General features: G+C 41.5%; 1 protein-coding gene across 2 annotated transcripts in view; it reads right to left on the bottom strand.

The window, feature by feature from the left end:
• The window catches only part of GALNT1 (polypeptide N-acetylgalactosaminyltransferase 1), a 481,701-nt gene that overhangs the window by 149,190 nt on the left and 308,097 nt on the right, over positions 1 to 24,414 (bottom strand). For both annotated transcript variants that reach the window (XM_073630779.1, XM_073630780.1), the window contains exons 6-8: positions 10,423 to 10,593; positions 5,647 to 5,764; positions 5,292 to 5,472 (exon numbers count right to left, since the gene is read on the bottom strand). In XM_073630779.1, coding sequence (XP_073486880.1) covers positions 5,292 to 5,472; positions 5,647 to 5,764; positions 10,423 to 10,593 — 470 coding nt within the window. The remainder of the gene's footprint in view (positions 1 to 5,291; positions 5,473 to 5,646; positions 5,765 to 10,422; positions 10,594 to 24,414) is intronic.

A 24,414-nucleotide genomic window follows, 5' to 3' on the forward strand; every position in this document is an offset into this window, starting at 1 on the left:
GATTAATACACACAAAATAGGAACAGTGATAATGTGTGGGGATTCGAACCAGGTCCTCCTCCCATTTCTAGATAAATCACCTTTTACACCATCCAAAATAACCTCTAGATTACCTTTTTCTCAACTTCTTTCCAAATACAATCTGGTAGATTCGTGGAGAGAAAGTAACCCAATGAAAAAGAAATTCACTTATTTCTCGCACCCTCATCAAACCTTCACCAGAATAGATCATATTTTTCTAACAATAGGAATGATACCAGAAATTATTGCATCAGATATAATTCCGATTCCGTGGTCTGACCATAATGCAGTATACACTACTATAGCCTCAGCCATACCAAAAGCGCATGACCCAACGTGGTACTTACCGGACATAATGCTCAAACACCCACTACATCAGATGGCCATTGAACAAGCTTTAAAGGAATACATATCAATTAATAATACAACAGACATTTCCCCAATAACACTGTGGGAAGCTCATAAGCCTGTCTTGCGTGGTACAATACAAAGACAAATGGCACTATTTAAACGGGAACGCAAAAATCTAGCAAAAAAACTAGAACTCAATTTTAATGCAGCCTACATATCATTTCAAGATAATCCATCTCAGAGTACAAAATCTCATCTGGAAAAATCTAGATTGGAATACGATCTATTTCTCACTGGGTCAGTTGATAAATCCCTCAAACGCTCCAAACACAATTTCTACATGAATACAAACAAACCAGGTACATATTTGGCTCGGGCATTAAATTCAACTAACAAATCTTTCAAACCAATACGTTTGAAATTATCAAAAAATGTTTACACTTGTAATCCAGTTAAAATAGTCCATAAATTTCACTCACATCTCGCAACTTTATACAAGACAAACAATGAATTTAATCCTACAGAGGCTGAATCCTTCTTCTCAAAAATAACCTTACCTGAGTTATCTCAGAATCAAAAAAGCAGTTTGGATGAGCCTATAACTATAGATGAAGTTGCTAACGCCATAAAAGACCTAAAACTTAACAAAAGACCAGGCCCAGACGGCTACTCGGCTTTATACTATAAAACATTCTCAGAAATACTCTCTCCCATTCTCACTGAAACTTTTAACAAACTTCTAGATGGACATTCTTTTCGGCAAGAAACACTAATGGCAATTGTTTGTATGATCCCAAAACCCCTTTCTGATGATACTTCCTGTGTGAATTATCGGCCTATCTCTCTGTTAAACCTCGATATTAAATTATTAGCAAAAATAATAGCAAAACGCCTCAATAGCATTATAGGAAAATTAATACATAGAGATCAAGTAGGCTTCATGCCAAATAGACAGGCAGGCGATAATATACGCAGGGCAGTGTTATTGGCACATATTGCTAAAAAAGGGAAAATCCCTTTATGTTTTCTATCTCTCGATATTAAGAGGGCATTTGACACAGTATCCTGGCAATATATGCAATATTCATTACAAAAATGGGGTTTTGGACCCCACTTTTTAACATGGATCAAAGCATTATATAATAAACCCAAAGCCTATATAAAATATGCTGGATACAAATCTGATGCCTTTAATATCGAAAGAGGTACCCGACAGGGTTGCCCATTATCTCCCTTATTATTTGCCCTTATACTCGAACCCATGGCCCAATACATCAGAACAAACCAAACTATAACTGGCATTGAAGTAGGAGGTATTACACACAAATTATGTATATTTGCAGACGATATATTACTTTTTCTATCACCACCACAGGTCTCTGGTCCTAACTTAATACCAGCTCTTGATGGATTTGCAGCCCTATCCATCCTTATGATTAATCCTAAGAAATGCCTAGTGCTTAATATTTCACTCACAAACATGGAATTGATCCCGGCTAGGGCTGCACTCCCATTCACATGGGCAGAAAAATCAATCCCATATCTTGGAATTCATTTAACAGCATCTCATTCTGACTTATTCTCAACCAATTATCCTCCTGTATTAAGACAGATCACAAATCTAATAAAACAATGGTCGCAACTTCCTTTATCCTGGATAGGGAAGATTAATGCAATCAAAATGACTATTCTACCCAAATTGCTTTATCTATTCAGAGTCCTCCCTATTCCAATTCCTTCCTATTTTTTGAGAATAATACAAAAAAGAGCAACTTCGTTTATATGGGGCTCTTCTAAACCATGTATACCTATACACACACTACATCTTCCCAAAAATAAAGGAGGCCTGGGATACCCTAATTTTACTAACTACTACAGAGAAGCACATTTGGCCAGTCTGTCCAAATACCATGCAAAACAGGAAATCCCATTATGGGTATTTATAGAGGCTTCAGAAAATGACCCTCTATTAATATCAAATTTATTATGGCTTGATCCTAAAGACCGCTTTAAAATTCATAATCCCATAACTAAACACTTCTTATCTCTCTGGGATAAACTAAAAACCAAATATCAGTTACAATCTCCACACAATCCTCTCCTTTCTTTTATCAGAAATCCGGCCTTTTATCCGGCATGGATCTACCCAAATTCTTTTAAAGCTTGGACAACATCAGGCATTCAGACACTAAATGACTTCATAGCATCTAAATCATTCCTTTCATTCCCATCGCTTAGAGAAAAATATGATCTACCAAACTCTGAGATATTTAGATATCTCCAAATCAAAAATTTCTATACACCATTCCTAAAGGGGGATACACCATTATCCCAATTATCCATTTTTGAATCAATCTGTACAAAAGATCCATTTGCTAAAGGTACAATTTCATCACTTTATAATCAATTATATGGAGTAGCAAATCTTAATAGACCCTCTTACGTTCAGAGGTGGGAGGAGGACCTGGGACGAACTTTAGAAGACACGGACTGGTCTAACATATGGCTCACATCTAAGTCATCTTCACCCAACATCTTAGCACTGGAGACAAATTATAAAGTCCTAACTCGCTGGTACCTTGTACCCGCTAGAGTGGCAAAATATTCACCTAATACCTCAGCTCTTTGTTTTCGAGGATGCCCAGAAATAGGCACATATTTACACATATGGTGGACGTGCCCAGTAATCCAAACCTTCTGGAAGGAAGTCTTCGTGATTGCATCTAAAATATTTAAAAAAATAATACAACCAGATCCATATTTAACTTTACTTAATCTAAAACCGGAATGGTTAACACTCTCTCAATTCAAACTTATGATCCAACTAATAACGGCTGCAAAACAAACAGTGGCCAAGGCATGGAAATCTCCTACATTGGTACTAGCAGAAACAATTCACAGAATGAATAATACAATGTCCCATGCTAAGATGGTAGCCATCGATCAAAATCAAATTCCAAAATTTGAAAAACTTTGGCATCCTTGGATAAAACAACAGTTCCTGTCAAACTTCAATGACTCTGTCCTGTTACCATGGTAACAGATTAAATGACTTACAGAGACACCCATTCTAAGGCTTCAAAGAGAACTAAGAATAATAATAAACTGACGAGCGGGACAACCTTGTGGACCATACCTCTACCTTTCAACCCTTTTTCTTCATAAACTTCTTTTGACAAGGAAAAATATTGGTGTATCCTCCTCCACTCCCTGATACAAACGATCGGATCTCCACCTGGAATCTTGGTCCCTCCTGGGGTGATTGACGTATCATGGGGTATGGACTGAAAAAAGTCCTCTCTCCACTGCGGACTGGGAGTATTCGGGCATCCACATGTAATTTAGCAGAAAGAATGGACCCTCCTAGCGTACCACCATAAAAAAATGAGTACTTTATTATAAAAATATAAAGGCAATATAGCCTAGTTATAAAAGGTGGGGAGCTCCAATTGCTCCAAGTGCCATACAAGGGATAAGTAAGACACTCTCGGGGTCTGAACGGCGTACGTTCCACAGACCGCGCCAAGAGAAACCGGAGGTTCTGGAAATTACGTAGTGCGTACCAAGTCCCGCCTGAAGGCGGTCTGTGGAACACACACATTTTAGACCCCGAGAGTATCTTACTTATCCCTTGTATGGCACTTAGAGCAAATGGAGCTCCCCGTTTTTTTTTAAATAGGCTATATTGCCTTTATATTTTTATAAAAAAGTACTCATTTTTTTATGGTGGTACGCTATGAGGGTTCATTCTTTCTGCTAAATTACATGTGGGTGCCTAAATGCTCCCTGTCCGCAGTGGAGAGAGGAGGACTTTTCAGTCCATACCCCACGATACGTCACTCACCCCAGGAGGGACCAAGATTCCAGGTGAAGATCCGATCGTTTGTATCAGGGAGTGGAGGAGGATACACCCCGATTAGGCCACCAAGGATGGGAGTATATACCAAAATATACGCCTTTCACCCCTGCGGGGTAAGGCGCTCTGGTGAGTGCAAATACAAGAGGGAAGCATGGAAAAGTCACCTATATATTTCTGGCAATGGAATTGAAAACAGGCTGTCGCCAATATTTTTTAATATACTTTTTGAGTCTGCACCAGTCACTTTGGGAATTTATTCTCTATTTTTTATCTATATTTTTGATACATGGACATTAATTTATGTTTATTGCACATTTATTGGACTTGCTGATTTATATGAATAAGTCTTTTGCATCTTAAAACGCTCTTGGCACATTAATTGGGTTATGCACTTATATATATTTTTCTTTTTTTAAAACCATATATATTTTGTAGTATATATATTAATTTAATTTTTTACTGTTTCTTGCTGGACACACTATATTAGCCTCCACACATTTTTTTTTCATACAGTCTACACAGCTTCTCACCTGTGTTTCGGAAGTCATTCCCCTGTATCGCATTTTAATTAATTTTTATCACCCTTGAGAGTTTTACATTCATAATAGTTTGGCTTCATAGAACAGCACCATTTCCCTTTCTTTGATTTTAAAGAGTCATTATGCTTTCAATTACATGCAGCCTTACATTAGATCAGTGGGCAGCCTAGTCCAGGAGATGCAGTCTACACTGAGCAGCACTTTGGTCTTCGTCTTACCCAGTGGGGCCATACTGCAATCTACGTCTGCAGCCCATACTCCGTAAGTCCTAATGAAAAAAACATCTACCTACAAGCTAGATCTAAGTACAAGGGGTATAATTAAATATGGGGGTGTGGATACGTTATAATTAGGCTATTTGAGTATGGCTTCCTTGGACAATTGTTCCCAACTGCAGTGTAGATTACCATAGCAAATTTCCAGCCAGATCATAGACAGTGACTGTATGATCGCAATATTTAAACACTTTTGGGACAAGTCAGGTTCACTTTAAATGAAATAACAAATTAAATGAGTTTTACCAGGTGAAATTATATAAAAAAAGTTCTTGAATTCATCCATCCACACTTCTGCCAGTCTTCGGTTGTTTTTGTTGATGATTTGCCCTGTTCCACCTGGAAAAGTGTATGGGGTTGCCTTTCGAAAAACATGACCAACATGAGAACAAGTGACGATTTCAAGCGTACCTCCACACTGCCATATCTATAACAAAAAAATGACATGCTACCTTAAATAACCTGTATTTTTTTAATGTTATTTAATGTTATCTAATCTAAATTCAGACAGTATCTATGGCATGGAAATTAAGAGCATAGTGTACACCATTGCATATATTATACATACTTTGGTAGCTGTTCTATGCTTGGTTAGACTTACCCGAAAGGATATTTCTAAATTTTCCCCACCCCATATGTCCATTCCAGCATCATATGTTCCTATCTCCTGAAAATAATCTCTGTCGATTGAGAAAAGGCCTCCTGCCATAGTAGGGGTCCTAGAAAAGCAAAAGCAGAAACATGCAACAGAACAGTCCATCCATGGTTCAAAACGTTCACATATTAGACAAAGAATGCATCACATGCAAGATGGATGGTTACATGCTGCCTAGGTATCTGTAAATGGAGGTTGTCAACATTTTTTTTTTTTTTTTTTTTAAGCCACAGCTATTGGTCCAGCTTTTTAAAATAATTTTTTAGTCCAAAGTAGTACATAAATATAGTATTACACTTAGGAAGTTATAGAAAAGTAGATTTGGCAACAAAAAAAAAAAGCAAAGATATGGGGCAAAGCAATATGTCACCCATGTATCTTCAGGAAACAAAGGGGTAATGGCACAAATGTTGCAACTTAAATCTGTATTGATAACTGATAGCAATCAAATATACAACAAATATCACTTTCTGTTTGGAAACTACAGAAAACGTGACAGAATTGCTGCATGCATAAAACAATACTACTGGTGTGATATCTAGGTAGAGACATATGGGCAAGCGGATGGAACCACACATGGCACGCAGTAAGGGGGACTAGGCAATTAAAAAAAAAAAATCATTAAATTGCATCATTTAACCCTTTTGCTGCCACTGATGTAACTATCACACTGGAGGCAGCGTCAGCATGTACATGCTATAGCAGGCAGGAATTTTTACTCTTGGGTGCTCATTTTCCATACCAGTAGTGGTAAATATGTAGTAAATATAGGGGGCCTGAAGTGTAGCTCCTGACACATTCAAAGGGTTGAACAATATCCTTGTTTATGTAAATTTGCTAGGTACATTTCATCACAAAGTACCCATCTGAAGTAGAACTTAGGGGATTTTTGTACACATCGGAGGTCTCAGCCTCACACCGTGAAGCTGTAGAAGAAACCAATGATGATGACCCTATAGTCAGAAAGGTCTCAAAATCGAGGTTACTGGTATTGGGTCCTTCTAGGGACACTGAAAAATACCTTCTAGCAACAATGGAGTATGAGCTGAGGACACTAGTTGCAGCAGGGCTGTCTTTTGTGTCTCTGTCAGAACACGTTGCACCGTGTAGCAGAGAACTAGGCCCAAGGTGAGGCAGGGCTTGTGTACTCACAAACCCAAGCAGCTGATGCTAAAGAGGGTCATAGGTGGTCAGAGATGACCAAAGTTATTGGAGGCAAACAGTAGGACTAGCCCAAAAACCTAATGATCCATAAAGTGGTAGAGATGCAGGAGCAGCAACTTTTCTCTAGGCTAAATGGCAGCAGAACAACACCACTCCACCAAGCAGATGATGTCAGCACTCTGTATTAACATTTACCACTGTAAAATGAAGGTGGTGAAAATTTTAAAATGGTGCCTTACATTACCAACTGTGAGGTAGCACCTAATGCTTCAGCCCAACCCGCCTTACTCACTACAATAGTCCTCAGGGACAGGGAAACACCAGAGGCTGTGCCGCAAGCTCTTAACCAAGACAGTGCTCTGTTGCTAAAAGAAAAAAGTACAAAGGTCTGGAAAGCCCCACAATGCAAAGCATGGTGCCTGCAGGTCACCTTCCAGGCTAGCCTAGCCATGTCCAGAGGATTGGTCACTGTGTCAGTCTTTAGTGACTGGGTTACACCAGACATTGTAGACCTGAAAAGCACTCTGCCAATAAGAACTCACAAAAATGCTCACAAAAATATAGTTATGCCGCGTACACACGGTTGGAATTTCTGACAGAAAAAGTCCGATGGGAGCTTTTGGTTGGATATTCTGACTGTGTGTATGCCCCATCGGACTTTTTCTGTCGGAATTTCCGACGAACTTAGAGAACATGTTCTAAATTTTTCCGTCGGAAATGCCGACGGAGGTTTTTTTTACGAATGCCGCGTACACACGAGCGGACTTTCCGGCAGAAAAGGTCCGACGGAACAAATCCGTTGGACATTCCGATCGTGTGGGGGCTTCATCGGACCTTTTCTGTCGAAAAATCTGACGGACCTTAGAAATAGAACATGTTTCAATTCTTTCCGACGGACTCGATTCCTATCGAAAAAAAAAACGTTAATCTGAATGCTAGTCTGACGGACCAAAAACGATGCAAGGGCAGCTACTGGCTACTAGCTATTGAACTTCCCTTTCTAGTCCTGTCGTACGTCATCACGTTCGAAACGATCGGACTTTCATGGGATCGTGTGCAGGCAAGTCCGTTTCGATGTAACTCCGTTGAAAAGTCCTTCGGAGTTCAGTCCGACGAGAAGTCCGCTTGTGTGTACACGGCATGAGCAGAACTTAGGTAAAAGGCATATATGCTCCTAGGACACTATCAAAAAAACTGGGTCATGATGATTTGATGTGGGGTTATACAGAGGCTGGCTTCAAGGATTTACTAAGCTCCGTTTCCTTTGATGGATGAGAAAGTAAAGTATTTGGCTTTAGATATACTTTAAAGTCAGTGACTTAAAGTACTGAAGCAAGAGGGCAAACATGCCAAGCAGACAAGCATTTACAGAATGAAAAGTAAGTAAAGGCAGCCACCATATTTCTCTCAGGAAAGGTTTCCTTTAAAGCCCAAATCCAGACAGCTTTTATTTTAGCACTGATTCGAGTGAAAAATGGTTTACTTCCCTTTCAGGTTTCTATCACTGTTTGAATTTCAATTTAAGGGATTTCCCCTAATTTGTCTATTTGGTGCATGTCAGTCAGAACCAGTGGCGGCTGGTGAAGTTTTAGGATGGGGGGCCCCAGACGGGCACCTCCTTTTTTACCCCTCCCACTTATAAGCCCCACCCCTTATAGCAGTGGTCATCAACCCTGTCCTCAGGGCCCACTAACAGGCCAGGTTTGCAAGATAACTGAAATACATCACAGGTGATATAATTTGCTGCTCAGTGATTGCAGTATTCTAGTCTGCATCTCCCCAAGGTAATACCTAAAACCTGGCCTCTTAGTGGGCCTTGAGGACAGGGTTGATGACCACTGCCTTATAGCATCCACCCACTCTGTCCCCTGTATTCCACTTGCTTCCACCCATAGTGTCAGGAGTATACAACCCCAGACTCGCAGGGCACAGTATACAGCTCCAGACTCCCAGGGCACAGTATACAGCCCCAGACTCCCAGGGCACAGTATACAGCTCCAGACTCCCAGGGCACAGAATACAGCCCCAGACTCCCAGGGCACAGTATACAGCCCCAGACTCCCAGGGCACAGTATACAGTCCCAGACTCCCAGGGCACAGTATACAGCCCCAGACTCCCAGGGCACAGTATACAGCCCCAGACTCCCAGGGCACAGTATACAGCCCCAGACTCCCAGGGCACAGTATACAGCCCCAGACTCCCAGGGCACAGTATACAGCCCCAGACTCCCAGGGCACAGTATACAGCCCCAGACTCCCAGGGCACAGTATACAGCCCCAGACTCCCAGGGCACAGTATACAGCCCCAGACTCCCAGGGCACAGTATACAGCCCCAGACTCCCAGGGCACAGTATACAGCCCCAGACTCCCAGGGCACAGTATACAACCCCAGACTCACGGAGTCCTGCAGCACAGTGGTGTAGTGAATAGCACTCTCACCTAGCAGCAATAGGGTCGCTGGTTCAATTCCCGACCACGGCACTACCTGCCTGGAGTTTGCATGTTCTCCCTGTGCCTGCGTGGGTTTCCACCCACACTCTAAAGACATGCTGGTAGGTTAAAAGGCGCCCTGAGGCGATTCAGTTTGCATAGGTAGCGCTATACAAGTCACTCATTCATTCATTCAGTCCTGAGTCTGGACTGTCCAGCATCATGTCCCCCTTCTTCTTCCTGCCCATCTCAGGAACATCCTGCAAGGCTAGCCTGCCAACCATAGCTGCCCGTGGTCCAGGCTGGGATGAAGGTGTCAGTGTAGAGAGGAGGGAGGGCTGTGTGCGGTCATTTGGGCCGTGCATTCCACGTAGCTGTTGACGTCAATTCCGGTTTATTACTGGCACAGGGAAGGCAGAAGGGACGTCGCAACTCGGAGGGAAAGCACCGCCCGTATCCTAGGGCAGTGCCAATCAAACCAAAGCACCGGTAGTAATACTACGGAGCAGAAGTATTCCGGCGCAATGCATTGCGCCACAAGGCAGGTCAAAACCCTGCAAATGAAGTGTCTCATCTGCAATCACGTGATTGCATAGACGTTGCGCATTCCATAGTGCACTGTGTCCGGCGCCCGCTCGAACACAATGCACTTAAAGGACCTTTTTCATGTATTTTTATTTTTTCCCTCAAAACTCAAATAATTTTAAAGGCTGCGTTGATAAAGGGTCCTGAACAAAACAACAAAACAAAATAAAGGGTTCTAAGGAAAGGTTGTGAGCACTGAACTCATCCTCTCTGGAGAAGAGACACTTGAGAGGGGATATGATTTCAATTTACAAATACCATACTGGTGACCCCACAATAGGGATAAAAAACTTTTTCGCGGAAGGGAGTTTAACAAGACACGTGGCCACTCATTAAAATTAGAATAAAAGAGATTTAACCTTAAACTACATAGAGGGTTATTTACTATAAGAGTGGCAACCTCACCTACTATGTAACAACTCTACTGCACATAGATCCTACATGGTCAGTCTGACAGATCATCAACATATTCAATGGCATACCCTTATAAATAACACAATAATAGAAAGGGGAAAATGTAAATGTCAAATGAGTCTCCTCACCTCACAGGAAGAGTTCTGTCACCTCGTCTACGATCCATTTCACGTTGAGGAACAGGGTACCACCTAAAATTTAGTTTCCAGTTGAACCCTCCATAAGTCATATCAGAACCTGCCATATATTCAAAAGTATCATCGCTAATTACATCAATAATGGGGCATACTACCGTCCTCCTGAAAAAAGAAAAGAAATATTAAAGATTGTAAACCTTCGGGTTTATTTTTTTAAACAAACATATCATACTTACCTCCACTGTGCAGTTCGTTTTGCACAGTGTGGCCCCGATCCTCCTCTTCTGGGGTCCCCGGCGGCTCCTCCTTGCATCGGTTAACCCCCTAAGAGAAGCGCTCTCCCTGGGGGTTACCTTGTGGGTGCGCTCCCGAGTCCAGCATTTGCATCCATAGACAAATACCGGACTCGGCCCCACCCCCACATCATTGGATTTGATTAACAGCGGGAGCCAATGGCTGCGCTGCTATCAATCTTTCCAATCAAGAGCCGAGAACCCCGGGCAGAGAGGAAGAGCGCGTCTCCGCTGTGGGAATTACAGGGCACGAACACGAGGGTTTACAACCTCCTTTAAGTTTTTGAAGATTAAACTCGAATTCAGACATCTTTTTTAGCTATCCTTTGAAAATGCTAACATTACAGGCCTGTTCACATGTCTGCACACTAAACTGAAGTGGTTACTGTAAGTGGTTAAGTGTGTGGGCACCAATCTGTTTCTGATGCAATGAGCCGTGGTGAGGGGGCGGTATGATCTGCACATACAGTTCCCCCCTTTTTTTCCTGAACTTTATTTGGCGAAAAGTGCACAAAGTGACAATTCATTTCTGTCACTGTACAGCAGCATGGTGTGTTGGGCTGCTGTGCAGTGACACCCAGTACCATCCAGTGCATTGCTATAAAATGTTGGAAAAACTGCGCTAGAGTGACCGAGAATTAAAACAATTTGCCTTAAAATAACAAAATGTTACTGATATATTGCATCATTATTCTGAAATGCAAACAAAAAGCAAGTGTAAGTGGTCAGCTGACGAGAACCCCTTGTCTCCCACGCTGCCGTAGCAACTGTATTCCAGCAGATTTACATTGTTTACACATTATATTTGCATTATTTTCAGAAAACCTGACTTACTCCTGGATCTGCTCCCTTCCATTAATCTGCCAACTTTTAAAGGAACGCCAAGTCTTTGACCATCTTTTGTATCCTGTCCGCAGTCATTGACTATATTATGTTGCAAATCTGTTGTCTCTGCCAATGAATATGTACTGAATTGAATGTGCAGCCCTTTGCTTATGTCGAGGGCCACACTTGAGGACCGCATTTTAAGAAGGTTGACCACCACTACCATAGAGGTTACTACTGCTCTAAAACTGGAGTTTGTTATTTGACCAACACACTACCCACAGGTCTGGGAAGCACCTTAATAAAGAGCCGAGTGCCCGAAAATCACATTCTTGTATATCTTTGTGCCAACGATGGGCTCACTCATACTAAGTTTTCAGAGACTGGTTCACACCAGAGGCTGCGACAATGCTCTGGACCTGTAAAGCACTCTACGGCTAACAAACCAGTACACTAGGTATCGGAGGAATTCCACAAGCAGAACACAGTGCCCAAATGAAACAATACAGGCAGGCCCCACAATCTTCCTTCCAGCAGGGTCTAGGTATGCCAAGGCAGTGTCCTGAATTGACTGATTAGGATAATCGCTTATTAGAGAACAGTTCAACTAGCTTAAAGAGAAGAAATATTCACAAAGCACTGAGAATGTTAAGAGGAATAAAATAGTAAACACAGAATTTTCTTCAAGAGAGCTAAGGAAAAACCCTCCAGGACACTGGCAAAAAAATAAGACATAACAAATAAGGCTGGGAATTTGGGGGTGGGGGCCACTTTTTTTCTGGTTTGCCAGTACTATCTTCTGAATGCAACTGCATATAACCAACTCTTATGATATGATATATCCCTGTGTCCCGCAATGAATGATAAAGTAAAGCCTTTTCAGTCTGAAAAGAACACTTACAAATACTCCTTTTTGTCCAAGGTATTTAGTAAGAGGCATGGTGGGATTTTTTAAATTTTTTGGAAAATGAAAACATTTATAAAATTATTTCTCACAATTTTTTTAATTCCTTTACATACTGCAGAACTGCAGAACAGCACAGCGTCGTCATAGAACTGGTGTGGCAGCGATGATGGATACTAGCTAGTGACAATATAAACAGAAACTCATCTGTAATCCTCATTTACACTTAACCACTTGCCGACCGCCTAACGCACATATACGGCGGCAGAATGGCACGGGCAGGCAGAATCACGTACCTGTACGTGATCTGCCTCCCGCGGGCGGGGGGTCCGATCGGACCCCCCCCGGTGCCAGCGGCGGTCGGCATTTGACTGGGAGCGTCGGGAGGCGAGGGGGAGACCATCCGATCGTGGCCCCCCCCTCGCGATCGCTCCCAGCCAATCGGAATCCTCCCCTGCCTGTGTGTAGTTTCACACAGGCAGAGGATGTGATGTCATCTCTCCTCGGCTTGGCAGTTTCCGTCCCAGCGCCGAGGAGAGAAGACATGTAGGTGCACAACACACACACACACACACACAGTAGAACATGCCAGGAATACTTTACACCCCCGATCCCCCCCCAATCACCCCCCCCCTGTCACAAACTGACAGCAAGCAGTATTTTTTTTTTTTTTTTCTGATTACTGCATGGTGTCAGTTTGTGACAGTTACAGTGTTAGGGCAGTGAGTATTAGCCCCCTGTAGGTCTAGGGTACCCCCCTAACCCCCCCTAATAAAGTTTTAACCCCTTGATCACCCCCTGTCACCAGTGTCACTAAGCGATCATTTTTCTGATCGCTGTATTAGTGTCGCTGGTGACGCTAGTTAGGGAGGTAAATATTTAGGTTCGCCGTCAGCGTTTTATAGTGACAGGGACCCCCATATACTACCTAATAAATGTTTTAACCCCTTGATTGCCCCCTAGTTAACCCTTTCACCACTGATCACCGTATAACTGTTACGGGTGACGCTGGTTAGTTCGTTTATTTTTTATAGTGTCAGGGCACCTGCCGTTTATTACCTAATAAAGGTTTAGCCCCCTGATCGCCCGGCGGTGATATGCGTCGCATATGATTTTTTTTTCTCGTCTTTCTTTATTTTCAAAAACAAATGAGAGCTGCAAAATACTCACCATGCCTCTCAGCAAATAGCTTGGGGTGTCTACTTTCCAAAATGGGGTCATTTGGGGGGGGTTTGTGCCACCTGGGCATTGCATGGCCTCCGAAACTGTGATAGGTAGTGAGGAGTAAAATCAAAAATGTACGTCCTTAGAAATCCTGAAGGCAGTGATTGGTTTTCGGGGCCCCGTACGCGGCTAGGCTCCCAAAAAGTCCCACACATGTGGTATCCCTGTACTCAGGAGAAGCAGCTAAATGTATTTTGGGGTGCAATTCCACATATGCCCATGGCCTGTGTGAGCAATATATCATTTAGTGACAACTTTGTGCAAAAAAAAAAAAAAAAAATTTGTCACTTTCCCGCAACTTGTGTCAAAATATAAAACATTCCATGGACTCAACATGCCTCAAAGCAAATAGCTTGGGGTGTCTACTTTCCAAAATGGGGTCATTTGGGGGGGTTTTATGCCATCTGGGCATTTTATGGCCTTCAAAACTGTGATAGGTAGTGAGGAGTAAAATCAAAAATGTACGCCCTTAGAAATCCTGAAGGCAGTGATTGGTTTTTGGGGCCCCGTACGCGGCTAGGCTCCCAAAAAGTCCCACACATGTGGTATCCCCATACTCAGGAGAAGCAGCTAAATGTATTTTGGGGTGCAATTCCACATATGCCCATGGCCTGTGTGAGCAATATATCATTTTTTTTTTTTTTTTTTGTCATTATTCAATCACTTGGGACAAAAAAAATGAATATTCAATGGGCTCAACATGCCTCTCAGCAAATTCCTTGGGGTGTCTACTTTACAAAATGTGGTCATTTGTGGGGGTTTTGTACTGCCCTGCCATTTTAGCACCTCAAGAAACGACATAGGCAGTCATAAATTAAAGGCTGTGTAAATTCCAGAAAATGTACCCTAGTTTGTAGGCGCTATAACTTTTGCGCAAACCAATAAATATACACTTATTGACATTTTTTCTACCAAAGACATGTGGCCGAATACATTTTGGCCTAAATGTATGACTAAAATTGAGTTCATTGGATTTTTTTTAGAACAAAAAGTAGAAAATATCATTTTTTTTCAAAATTTTCGGTCTTTTTCCGTGTATAGCGCAAAAAATAAAAAACGGCAGAGGTGATCAAATACCATCAAAAGAAAGCTCTATTTGTGGGAAGAAAAGGACGCAAATTTCGTTTGGGTACAGCATTGCATGACCGCTCAATTAGCAGTTAAAGCGACGCAGTGCCGAATTGTAAAAAGTGCTCTGGTCAGGAAGGGGGTAAAACCTTCCGGGGCTGAAGTGGTTAAAGAGGTGTTCAGGGATCTAAATACACAAGGCTCCTAGGGATTTTAACGTCCTATTTTTTTTTTTTTTTTGTTAAATCTGTTATTTGCCATTTACAAAGGCATGTAACAAAAAATCTCAAAATGTAAGATTCCAGAAAACCAAAGAAAGGGGAAAAGCCAGTCCAAAAAGTAGACCCAAGAGTTGGGGAAATATCAGGAGTAGTGCTGTTGGGGAAGGACCAAAGAGTCATGGGAAGAAGTGGGTCACCCATGGATGCCACACTAACTACACTACTCTGTCTAGTAGTTTTAGGGTGAATCTTAGCCTGGGTATTCTATTCTCTAAAGGGTTGAGATGGGGAGTCTTCCAAGCTTTCACCAAGGACTGTTCTGCAGCTGTTGTGACTTGTAAGAAAAGTTTAAACTGGGTGTGAGATAGTGGTGGGGGGTGAGAGTCGAGTAGAGCCTCAATATCAGACACATTCACCCCTTCCTACCCAGGCCAATTTTCAGATTTCAGTCAAACGAATGCAGCTCACCATCCAAATAACACCAGTCCTACAGTAAAGCATGGACCTGGTAATGTCCTGTTACAGTGCCTTGCAAAAGTATTCACCCCCCTTGGCTTTTTACCTATTTTGTTACATTACAGCCTTTGGTTCAATTTTTTTTTTTAATCTGAATTATATGTGATGGATCAGAACACAATAGTCCAAGTTGGTGAAGTAAAATTAGAAAAATATATACACAAAACTATTTTTCAGAAATAAAAAAATGATAATTGGCATGTGCGTATGTATTCACCCCCTTTGTTATGAAGTCCATAAAAACCTCTGGGGCAACCAATTACTTTCAGAAGTCGCATAATTAGTGAAATGATGTCCACCTGTGTGCAATCTAAGTGTCACATGACCTGTCTTTACATATACACATTTTTTTTGAAAGGCCCCAGAGGCTGCAACACCAAAGCAAGAGGCACCACTAACCAAACACTGCCATGAAGACCAAGAAACTCTCCAAACAAGTAAGGGACAATGTTGTTGAGAAGTACATGTCAGGGTTAGGTTATAAAAAAATATCCAAATCTTTGATGATCCCTAGGAGCACCATCAAATCTATCTTAACCAAATGGAAAGAACATGGCACAACAGCAAACCTGCCAAGAGACGGCCGCACACCAAAACTCACGGACTGGGCAAGGAGGGCATTAATCAGAGAGGCAGCACAGAGACCTAAGGTAACCCTGGAGGAGCTGCAGAGTTCCACAGTAGAGACTGGAGTATCTGTACATAGGATGACAATAAGCCGTACACTCCATAGAGTTGGACTTTATGGCAGAGTGGCCAGAAGAAAGCCATTACTATCAGCAAAAAACAAAATGGCACATTTTGAGTTTGCAAAAAGGCATGTGGGAGACTTCCAAAATGTATGGAGGAAGTGGTCTGGTGAGACTAAAATTGAACTTTTTGGCCATCAAAGAAAACGCTGTGTCTGGCGCAAACCCAACACATCACATCACCCAAAGAACACCATCCCCACAGTGAAACAGGGTGGTGGCAGCATCATGCTGTGGGGATGTTTTTCAGCAGTCAGGACTGGGAGACTGGGAAACTGGTCACAGTTGAGGGCAAGATGGATGGTGCTAAATGCAGGGATATTCTTTAGCAAAACCTGTACCATTCTGTGTGTGATTTGAGGCTAGGATGTAGGTTCACCTTCCAGGAGGACAATGACCCCAAATACACTGCTAAAGCAACACTTGAGTGGTTTAAGGGGAAACATGTAAATGTTTTGGAATGGCCTAGTTAAAGCCCAGACCTCAATCCAATAGAAAATCTGTGGTCAGACTTAAAGATTGCGCAAGCCACAAACCAAGTGCAAACCATCCAACTTTAAGGAGCTGGAGCAGTTTTGCAAGGAGGGATGGGCACAAATCCCAGTGGTAAGATGTGGCAAGCTCATAGAGACTTATCCAAAGTGACCTGGAGCTGTGATAGCCACAAAAGGTGGCTCTACAAAGTATTGACTTTTAGGGGGGTGAATAGTTATGCACATTGACTTTTTCTGTTATTTTGTTTTATTTGTTGTTTGCTTCACAATAAAAAAAAAAAAAAAAAAAACCTTCAAAGTTGTCGGCATGTTTTGTAAATTAAATGATACAAATCCTCAAACAATCCATGTTAATTCCAGGTTGTAAGGCAACAAAACACGAAAAATGCCAAGGGGGGTGAATACTTTTGCAAGGTACTGTATATTTCTCTGCAGCAGGGACTGGGGCACTTGACAGGATAGAAGAAACATGGATGGGTCAAAATTCCATCAAATTCTTGAGGAAAATCTGCTGCCCTCTGCCAGAAAGTGCTCAATGGTAGGAAGTTAACTTCCAACATGACAAAGACCCAAAGCACAGAAAAAATGACCAACTCAGTGGCTGAATGAGAAAAAACTGAATGTCCTTGCATGACTTAGAGCCCAGACTTAAACCCCACTGAAAATCTGTGGAATGCAGTCTACAAACTGCCACCATCAAATTTAACTGAACTTGAGCAGTTCTGCAAGGAGGAGTGTGCAAATATTGTAAAGTCTAAATGTACAAAGTACAATAGTCTAAAGGCTGTAAATGGTTCAACAAAATGCTGACATGAGGGGTGATCTTTTTTCCAACTCCGTGATTCTATTGTTGATGTTTTTTCTTTATTTTTATCTGACAAGTTTGTGTTATACATCTTTCACTTGGATGTTTTAAGTTGTACTATTAAATACAGCTGGATAAAACAAAAACTGTCTTCAGTTCAGGCTGCAAATCAACAAAATTTGATTTTTTTTAAAAAGGTATGATTCTTTTTTATACCCACTGTATATACACTATATTACCAAAAGTATTGAGACACCTGCCTTTACACGCACATGAAATTTAATAGCATGTCTCAGTCCGTAGGTTTTACTATTGAGTTGGCCCACCCTTTGCAGCTATAACTTTCCAGGGAAGGCTGTCCACAAGGTTTAAGCGTGGCTATGGGAGTGTTTGATCATTCTTCCAGAAGCGCATTTGTGAGGTCAGGCACTGATTTTGGACGTGCTTTGTGTACTAGTGCACAAACATGTTTGAACAGGAAAGGGCTATCCCCAAACTGTTCCCACAAAGTTGTGAACATGAAATTGTCCAAAATGTCTTGGTATGCTGACGCCTTAACAGTTCCCTTCACTGCAACTAAGGGGCCAAGCCCAAGCCCTGAAAGACAACCTTACACCATAATCCCACCTCCACAAAATGATTTGGACGAGTGCACAAAGCAAGGTCCATAAAGACCAGGATGAGCGAGTTTGGGGTGGAAGAACTTGACTGGCTTGCACAGAGTCCTGACCTCAACCCGATAAAATACCTTTGGGATGAATTCCCAGAAGAGCTGAAGCTATTAAAGGTGCAAAGGGTGAGCAACTCAATACTGAACCCTACGGACTAAGACTGGGACGCCATTAAAGTTAATGCACTTGTAAAGGCAGGTGTCCCAATGCTTTTGGTAATATAGTGTATATTTGAAAATTGATCAATCCTGATGTACCGAATGCTTATCTCATTTCTTGAGCCCCTAAAATACCAGGACAGTATAAATACCCCTTTTTTTGGAAAGTAGACAGTCCAAGGTATTTCCTAAGAGGAACGGTGCGTTCTTTGCAATGTGTCACAGTTTTTTTGAAAATTAAGAAATTATATAAAATTTTATTTTTTTCCACAATTTTTTTTTTCTTTTGAACGTACGGTCACCAGAGTAGCACAGCGTCATCAGATGGCTGATATGGCAGTGATCAAGGACACTTATCCAGGGACTATATAAAAAAAAAAAAAAAAAATCAATTTGGTTAATATTTTTTCTACAATTTTGTTTTCTTTTACATACTGCGACCAGAGCAGTACAGTGTTAGCATAGTGACGCGTACTACTCTGGGGAAGTGGCCAGAATTTGTTTTTTTAAACACTATGACTGCTTTTAACAGAGATGATCACCGTTATAAGCCATCATTTTTATGAATGGCATCTATTCATTCACAGGGTGTACTATTGTGATTGCTGTGATTGGTCATAATTATCACATGGTACAGACGTTATTAGAATGGAAAAGCTTTTGCAGTGCTCAGCCATCGTTCTGCTATAGATCGAGCTGGAAGCAGTTAATGACGCTCAATGGTATACTATGAGTTTGTCACAGGTCTTTATTGACCTTCTTTGTACTGTACAGCTTCAAACTCTTAATAAAATCCTACTGAAAGTAAAAACATAACTTTTTTTTTTTTATAGGAACCACACAAACTGCCAACAGTATCAATTCGATTTGAAGTTATTTTTGAAGCAGTGTTTTGCCCTACATTCTTTCTTGGCAATTCCATTATGGGGTCAGAAAACAGCTTTTTGGACTGTGGTACTTCTACCACGTCTGGTTGGTATTTGTACTTGATTGTGGTTTACATTACATGCAGTTTAACCACTTGCCGACCACTGCATGCCGATATACGCTGGCACAATGGCAGTGGTGGGCTAATGGGCGTACCTGTACATCCCCTTTAATTGGCAGGGCTAGCGCGCTGTGTACAGCGTGACCATGCCCGTGGGACCCATGGACTCCATGTTCGGCAGTGTCCCGGCGATGGTGTACCGGAACTGCAGAATGGGGAGTAAACAAGGCATTTCCCCGTTCTGCCTAGTGGCACGACAGGGATCTACTGCTCCCCATCATCAGGAGCAGTGATCGCTGTCATGTCAGTGGTAGCCCACCCCCCCCCCAAGTTAGAATCACTCCCTAGGACACACTTAACCGCTTCATCGTCCCCTAGTGTTTAACCCCTTCCATGCCTGTGTCATTTACACAGTAATCAGTGCATTTTTATAGCACTGATCACTGTATAAATGACAATGGTCCCAAAATAGTGTCAAAAGTGTCCGATGTGTCTGCCATAATGTCGCAGTCACGATAAAAATCACAGTTCGCCACCACTAATAAAAAAAATAAAACTATCCCCTATTTTTTTAGACGCTATAACTTTTGTGCAAACCACTCAATATACGCTTATTGCGATTTTTTTTTTTTTTTACCAAAAATACAATATCATAAAAAAATTAAATACAGCGGCCTAAACTGAGGAAAAAAAAATTATTTTTTTTAATATATTTTTGGGGGATATTTATAGCAAAAAGTAAAAAATATTGCTTTTTTTCAAAATTGTTTCTCTTTTTTTGTTTATAGCGCAAAAAATTAAAACCTGCAGAGGTGATCAAATACCACTAAAAGAAAGCTCTATTTGTGGGAAAAAAAAAGAACACCAATTTTGTTTAGGTGTAACTTTGCACAGCCGGGCAATTGTCAGTTAAAGCGACGCAGTGCCGAATCGCAAAAAGTGCTCTGGTCAGGAAGGAGGTAAAATCTTACGGGGATGAAGCGGTTAAGCCCATAAGTTTTTTTTTTTTTGTAACAAATGTAATACTAAGGTTAGGCTCGCATTGTTGAATAAAATATTATAATGCAGATAAGAAGATATGTATGTCTTATCAATACAGCCAAATAAGAAGGCAGTATACCAAGAGCAAGCAATACTTTAGAGATATTTTTTAAACAATACACAATCCTGAACTCTATACAGAAGGGCTATGAGAATACCTTTTATTTACTTGAGCTACAAATCAATACGCAAATATTATAAAGAACAACCTATCAGCTCTGAAAACATTTCACAGTTAAAGTTAACTTTTGTCCAAAGACAAAGAAATGCATTCTTCAATCTGTAGAACAAAAAAAAAAAAATGCTCAAGGCCCTTAGAGGAGAAAAAAACCCCAAGATCACTGGTGCAGAAGCTTGTTTCTATTTTGTGCAGCAGGCTTCTGTTCTTTAGTACCCCATTGGAAAACCAAACAACAACCCCCTTGAATTTTTGTGGGCCCAGGCTCCCAGGTGAAGATTTGGCCAACCACGCATCTCCTGATATTTCCCCATTGACCCACTGGGAGGCACATAAACCTGTACTCCGAGGTGTATGTATCCGACAAGCCTCCTATCTTAAAAAAGAAAAACGACAGCTACAGCAAAAGTTAGAAATATAATTTAATTCCTCTCCCACACTTTTTCAACCTAATCCTACCCCTACAACTAAACTTCAGCTTGATAAAGCACGTCTTGACCTTGACCTTTTTCTATCAGAATCTGCAGATAAAATGTTATGTAAATCTAGACATACATTTTACCTCAAAACAAATAAACCTGACAAACTTCTAGCTCGAGCCCTTAAAAAGTTAAATTGCTCTTCTAAACCAATACGACTGAAATTATTTTGTGATTCATACACTAGTAATCCAGTAAAGATCCTTCACACCTTCCAAAGACCTTCTTAGGTAAGCACCTTCTTGCTTACCTATACAAAAAAAGGCTCTTTAGATACAAAAAAAAACCCCACAACAGTTTATTACAACATTTTTCAATGTATGTTTTTTAGTCAAGGATCCCTTTAAAATTATTTTCAGTCTCTAGGTAACACAGTCTAAATTCTTGACTCACAATTTTCCCACCCCCCAACTACTCCCGCTTTAGCTACAGAGGCAGCGGCCGGGGTCGTACATACATTGTGGCTGTGGCAGGAACTATATCATATTTGGCGGTCACTAACATGGGGAGTAGGCGACATTGCTTGTCAAATGCCTCTAAAAAGCAGTCTGAGCATGGAATTCTTTTCAGAGGAGCAGCAGTTCGTGCAACTATTGTGAATGAGCAAAAAAAAAAAAAAAGCAACCCCGATAGCTTAGAAAAGCAGTTCTGATCTGCAGGATTAGGGGTCAGGATTCAAAATAATGTACAGACATAGACACACACACAAACTACCATACACATTTACAGTGCCTTGAAAAAGTATTCATACCCCTTGAAAGTGTCCACATTTTGTCATGTTACAACCAAAAATGTAAATGTATTTAATTGGGATTTTATGTGCTAGACCAACACAAAGTAGCACATAATTGTAAAGTGGGAGAAGAATGATAAATGGTTTTCAATTTTTTTTACCAATAAATATGTTAAATATGTGAAAAGTGTGGTGTGCATTTATATTCTGCCCCCGAGTCAATGATCTGTACAACCACCTTTTGCTGTAATTACAGCTGCAAGTCTTTTTGGGTATGTCTCTACCAGCTTTGAACATCTACAGAGTGACTTTTACCCATTCTTTGCAAAATTGCTCAAGCTCTGTCAGATTGGATAGAGAGCATCTGAACAGCAATTTTCAAGTCTTGCCACAGATTCTCAATTGGATTTAGGTCTGGGCCATTCTCACACAGGAATATGATTTCATCTAAACCATTCCATTGTAGCTTGGGTTGTTGTAATCCTGGAAGGTGAACCTCCGCCCCAGTCTCAAGCCTTTTGCAGACTCTAACAGGCTTTCTTCTAAGATTGCTCTGTATTTGGCTCCATCCATCTTCCCATCAACTCTGACCAGCTTCCCTGTCCCTGCTGAAGAAAAGCATCCCCACAATATGATGCTGCCACCTTCAGGTTTCACGATGGGGATGGTGTGTTCAGGGTGATGTGCAGTGTTAGTTTTCCACCACACATAGCGTTTTTCTTTTAGGCCAAAAAGTTCAATTTGGTGTGTTCCTTGGCTTTCGTGATGCTGTTTGTTCACCAAGGTTCTCTAACAAACCTCTGAGGGCTTCCCAGAATAGCTGTATTTATACTGAGAATAAATTATACAAAGGTGGACTCTGTTTACAAATTAGGTGTTTTCTGAAGGCAATTTGTTTCACTAGATTTTAGTTAGGGGTATCAGAGTAAAGAGGGCTGAATACAAATGCACGCCACAATTTTCAGATATATTTGCAAAAAAATTTTTTCAAGGCACTGTATATATAAATTCACACACACACACACAGTACATATAAACTTTTTGCCAAATGCAGATGGTACCTGCACTCGCATTGCCAGGTGAATGTTTTCTTTGCACTGCTACATTGTAGGGAGAGGTGGAGAGGTCAGGACTCAGAAAGACACTTCCCCCATTCCCTGCCCTGCTAGTCACTGTTACCCTGATCAAGATTCCAGTGTGCAGATGTAGAATTCAGAGCTCTGAGGGTCTATCTATACAGGGCTGAGACTGGTGGAGCACCGAACTGTACACCTGCACAGTGAGAGCTCAATCTACACCCCTTTCTCAACCAGGATGCCGCAATACCCTGGTTGAGAAGGGCTGCTTTATTACATAGTTTAAAAAAAAAAAAAAAAAGAAGTACATCACGGGACACAGAGCACCATAGTAATCACTATGTGGGTATATAGGCACCTTCAGGTGATGGACACTGGTATACCCAATACAGGAAGTTCACTCTCTATATAACCCCTCCTCCTACCAGAGTACCTCAGTTTTTGTAGCAAAGCAATATACTTAAACCCCAGAAAGAGGGGTGGGACCTCTGTGTCCCGTGATGTATTTCAAGAAAAGGATTTTACAGGTAAGCCATTATAAAAATCCTATTTTCTTTATCGTACATCACGGGACACAGAGCACCACAGTAATCACTATGTGGGACGTCCCATAGCAATGCTATTTGAGGGGAGGGAGACACAACCCGTAGGGCACCCCCAGACTTGAGGACCTATACTGCTGCCTGCAGCACACTGCGCCCAAAGGCGATATCCTCATGCCTTCTTACATCCACCTGATAAAACTTGGTGAATTTATGTACTGAAGACCATGTTGCAGCCTTGCAGATCTGAGCCATGGAGGCCTGGTGACGCACTGCCCAAGAAGCACTAACCGACCTGGTAGAGTGCGCTTTGACTCGAAAAGGTGGAATCTTACCCCTTAAATCATAAGTCTAAATTATAACTTGCTGAATCCACTTAGTGACACTGTCCTTGTGAATAATCAAGTATGGCTCTTTACAAGAAAGAGCAGCCAATTCCGAAACCCTCCTTGCTGACGATATAGCAACCAAGAACACTAACTTCCTTGTCAGAAGGACTAAGGGAATATGCTGTATCAGTTCAAATAGCTGTTTTTGCAACACTGACAAAACTAAGTTCAAGTCCCAAGGGCTCAAAGGTGATTTACCTGGCGGATTAGGCCACATCACCCCTTGAATAAAACCCCGGACTAAAGAATGTGAAGCAAGTGGTCTTTGAAAAAAGATCGATAAAGCTGAGACTTGGCCCTTAATAGTACTCAAGGCCAATTTAATCTCTACCCCTAATTGTAGAAAGGCAAGAATTCTGCCTATGATATACTTCTGAGGGTACCAACCCTTGGATTCACACCAGGAAACGTAAGCCCTCCAGACTCTATAATATATAGTTCTGGAAGCTAGCTTCCTTGCATTAATCAAGGTAGAGATAACTGACCCGGAAAGCCCACGTTTTTTCAGAATGTGGGTTTCAATAGCCAAGCCATTAAATTTAGCATTCGTAAGGTAGGATGAAATATCGGCCCCTGTGAGTAGGTCTGGCCGTAGTGGAAGGGACCATGGATCCTCCACCACCATCTTT

This window comes from Aquarana catesbeiana, linkage group LG05, assembly GCF_042186555.1.
Source record: "Aquarana catesbeiana isolate 2022-GZ linkage group LG05, ASM4218655v1, whole genome shotgun sequence".
NCBI lineage: Eukaryota > Metazoa > Chordata > Amphibia > Anura > Ranidae > Aquarana > Aquarana catesbeiana.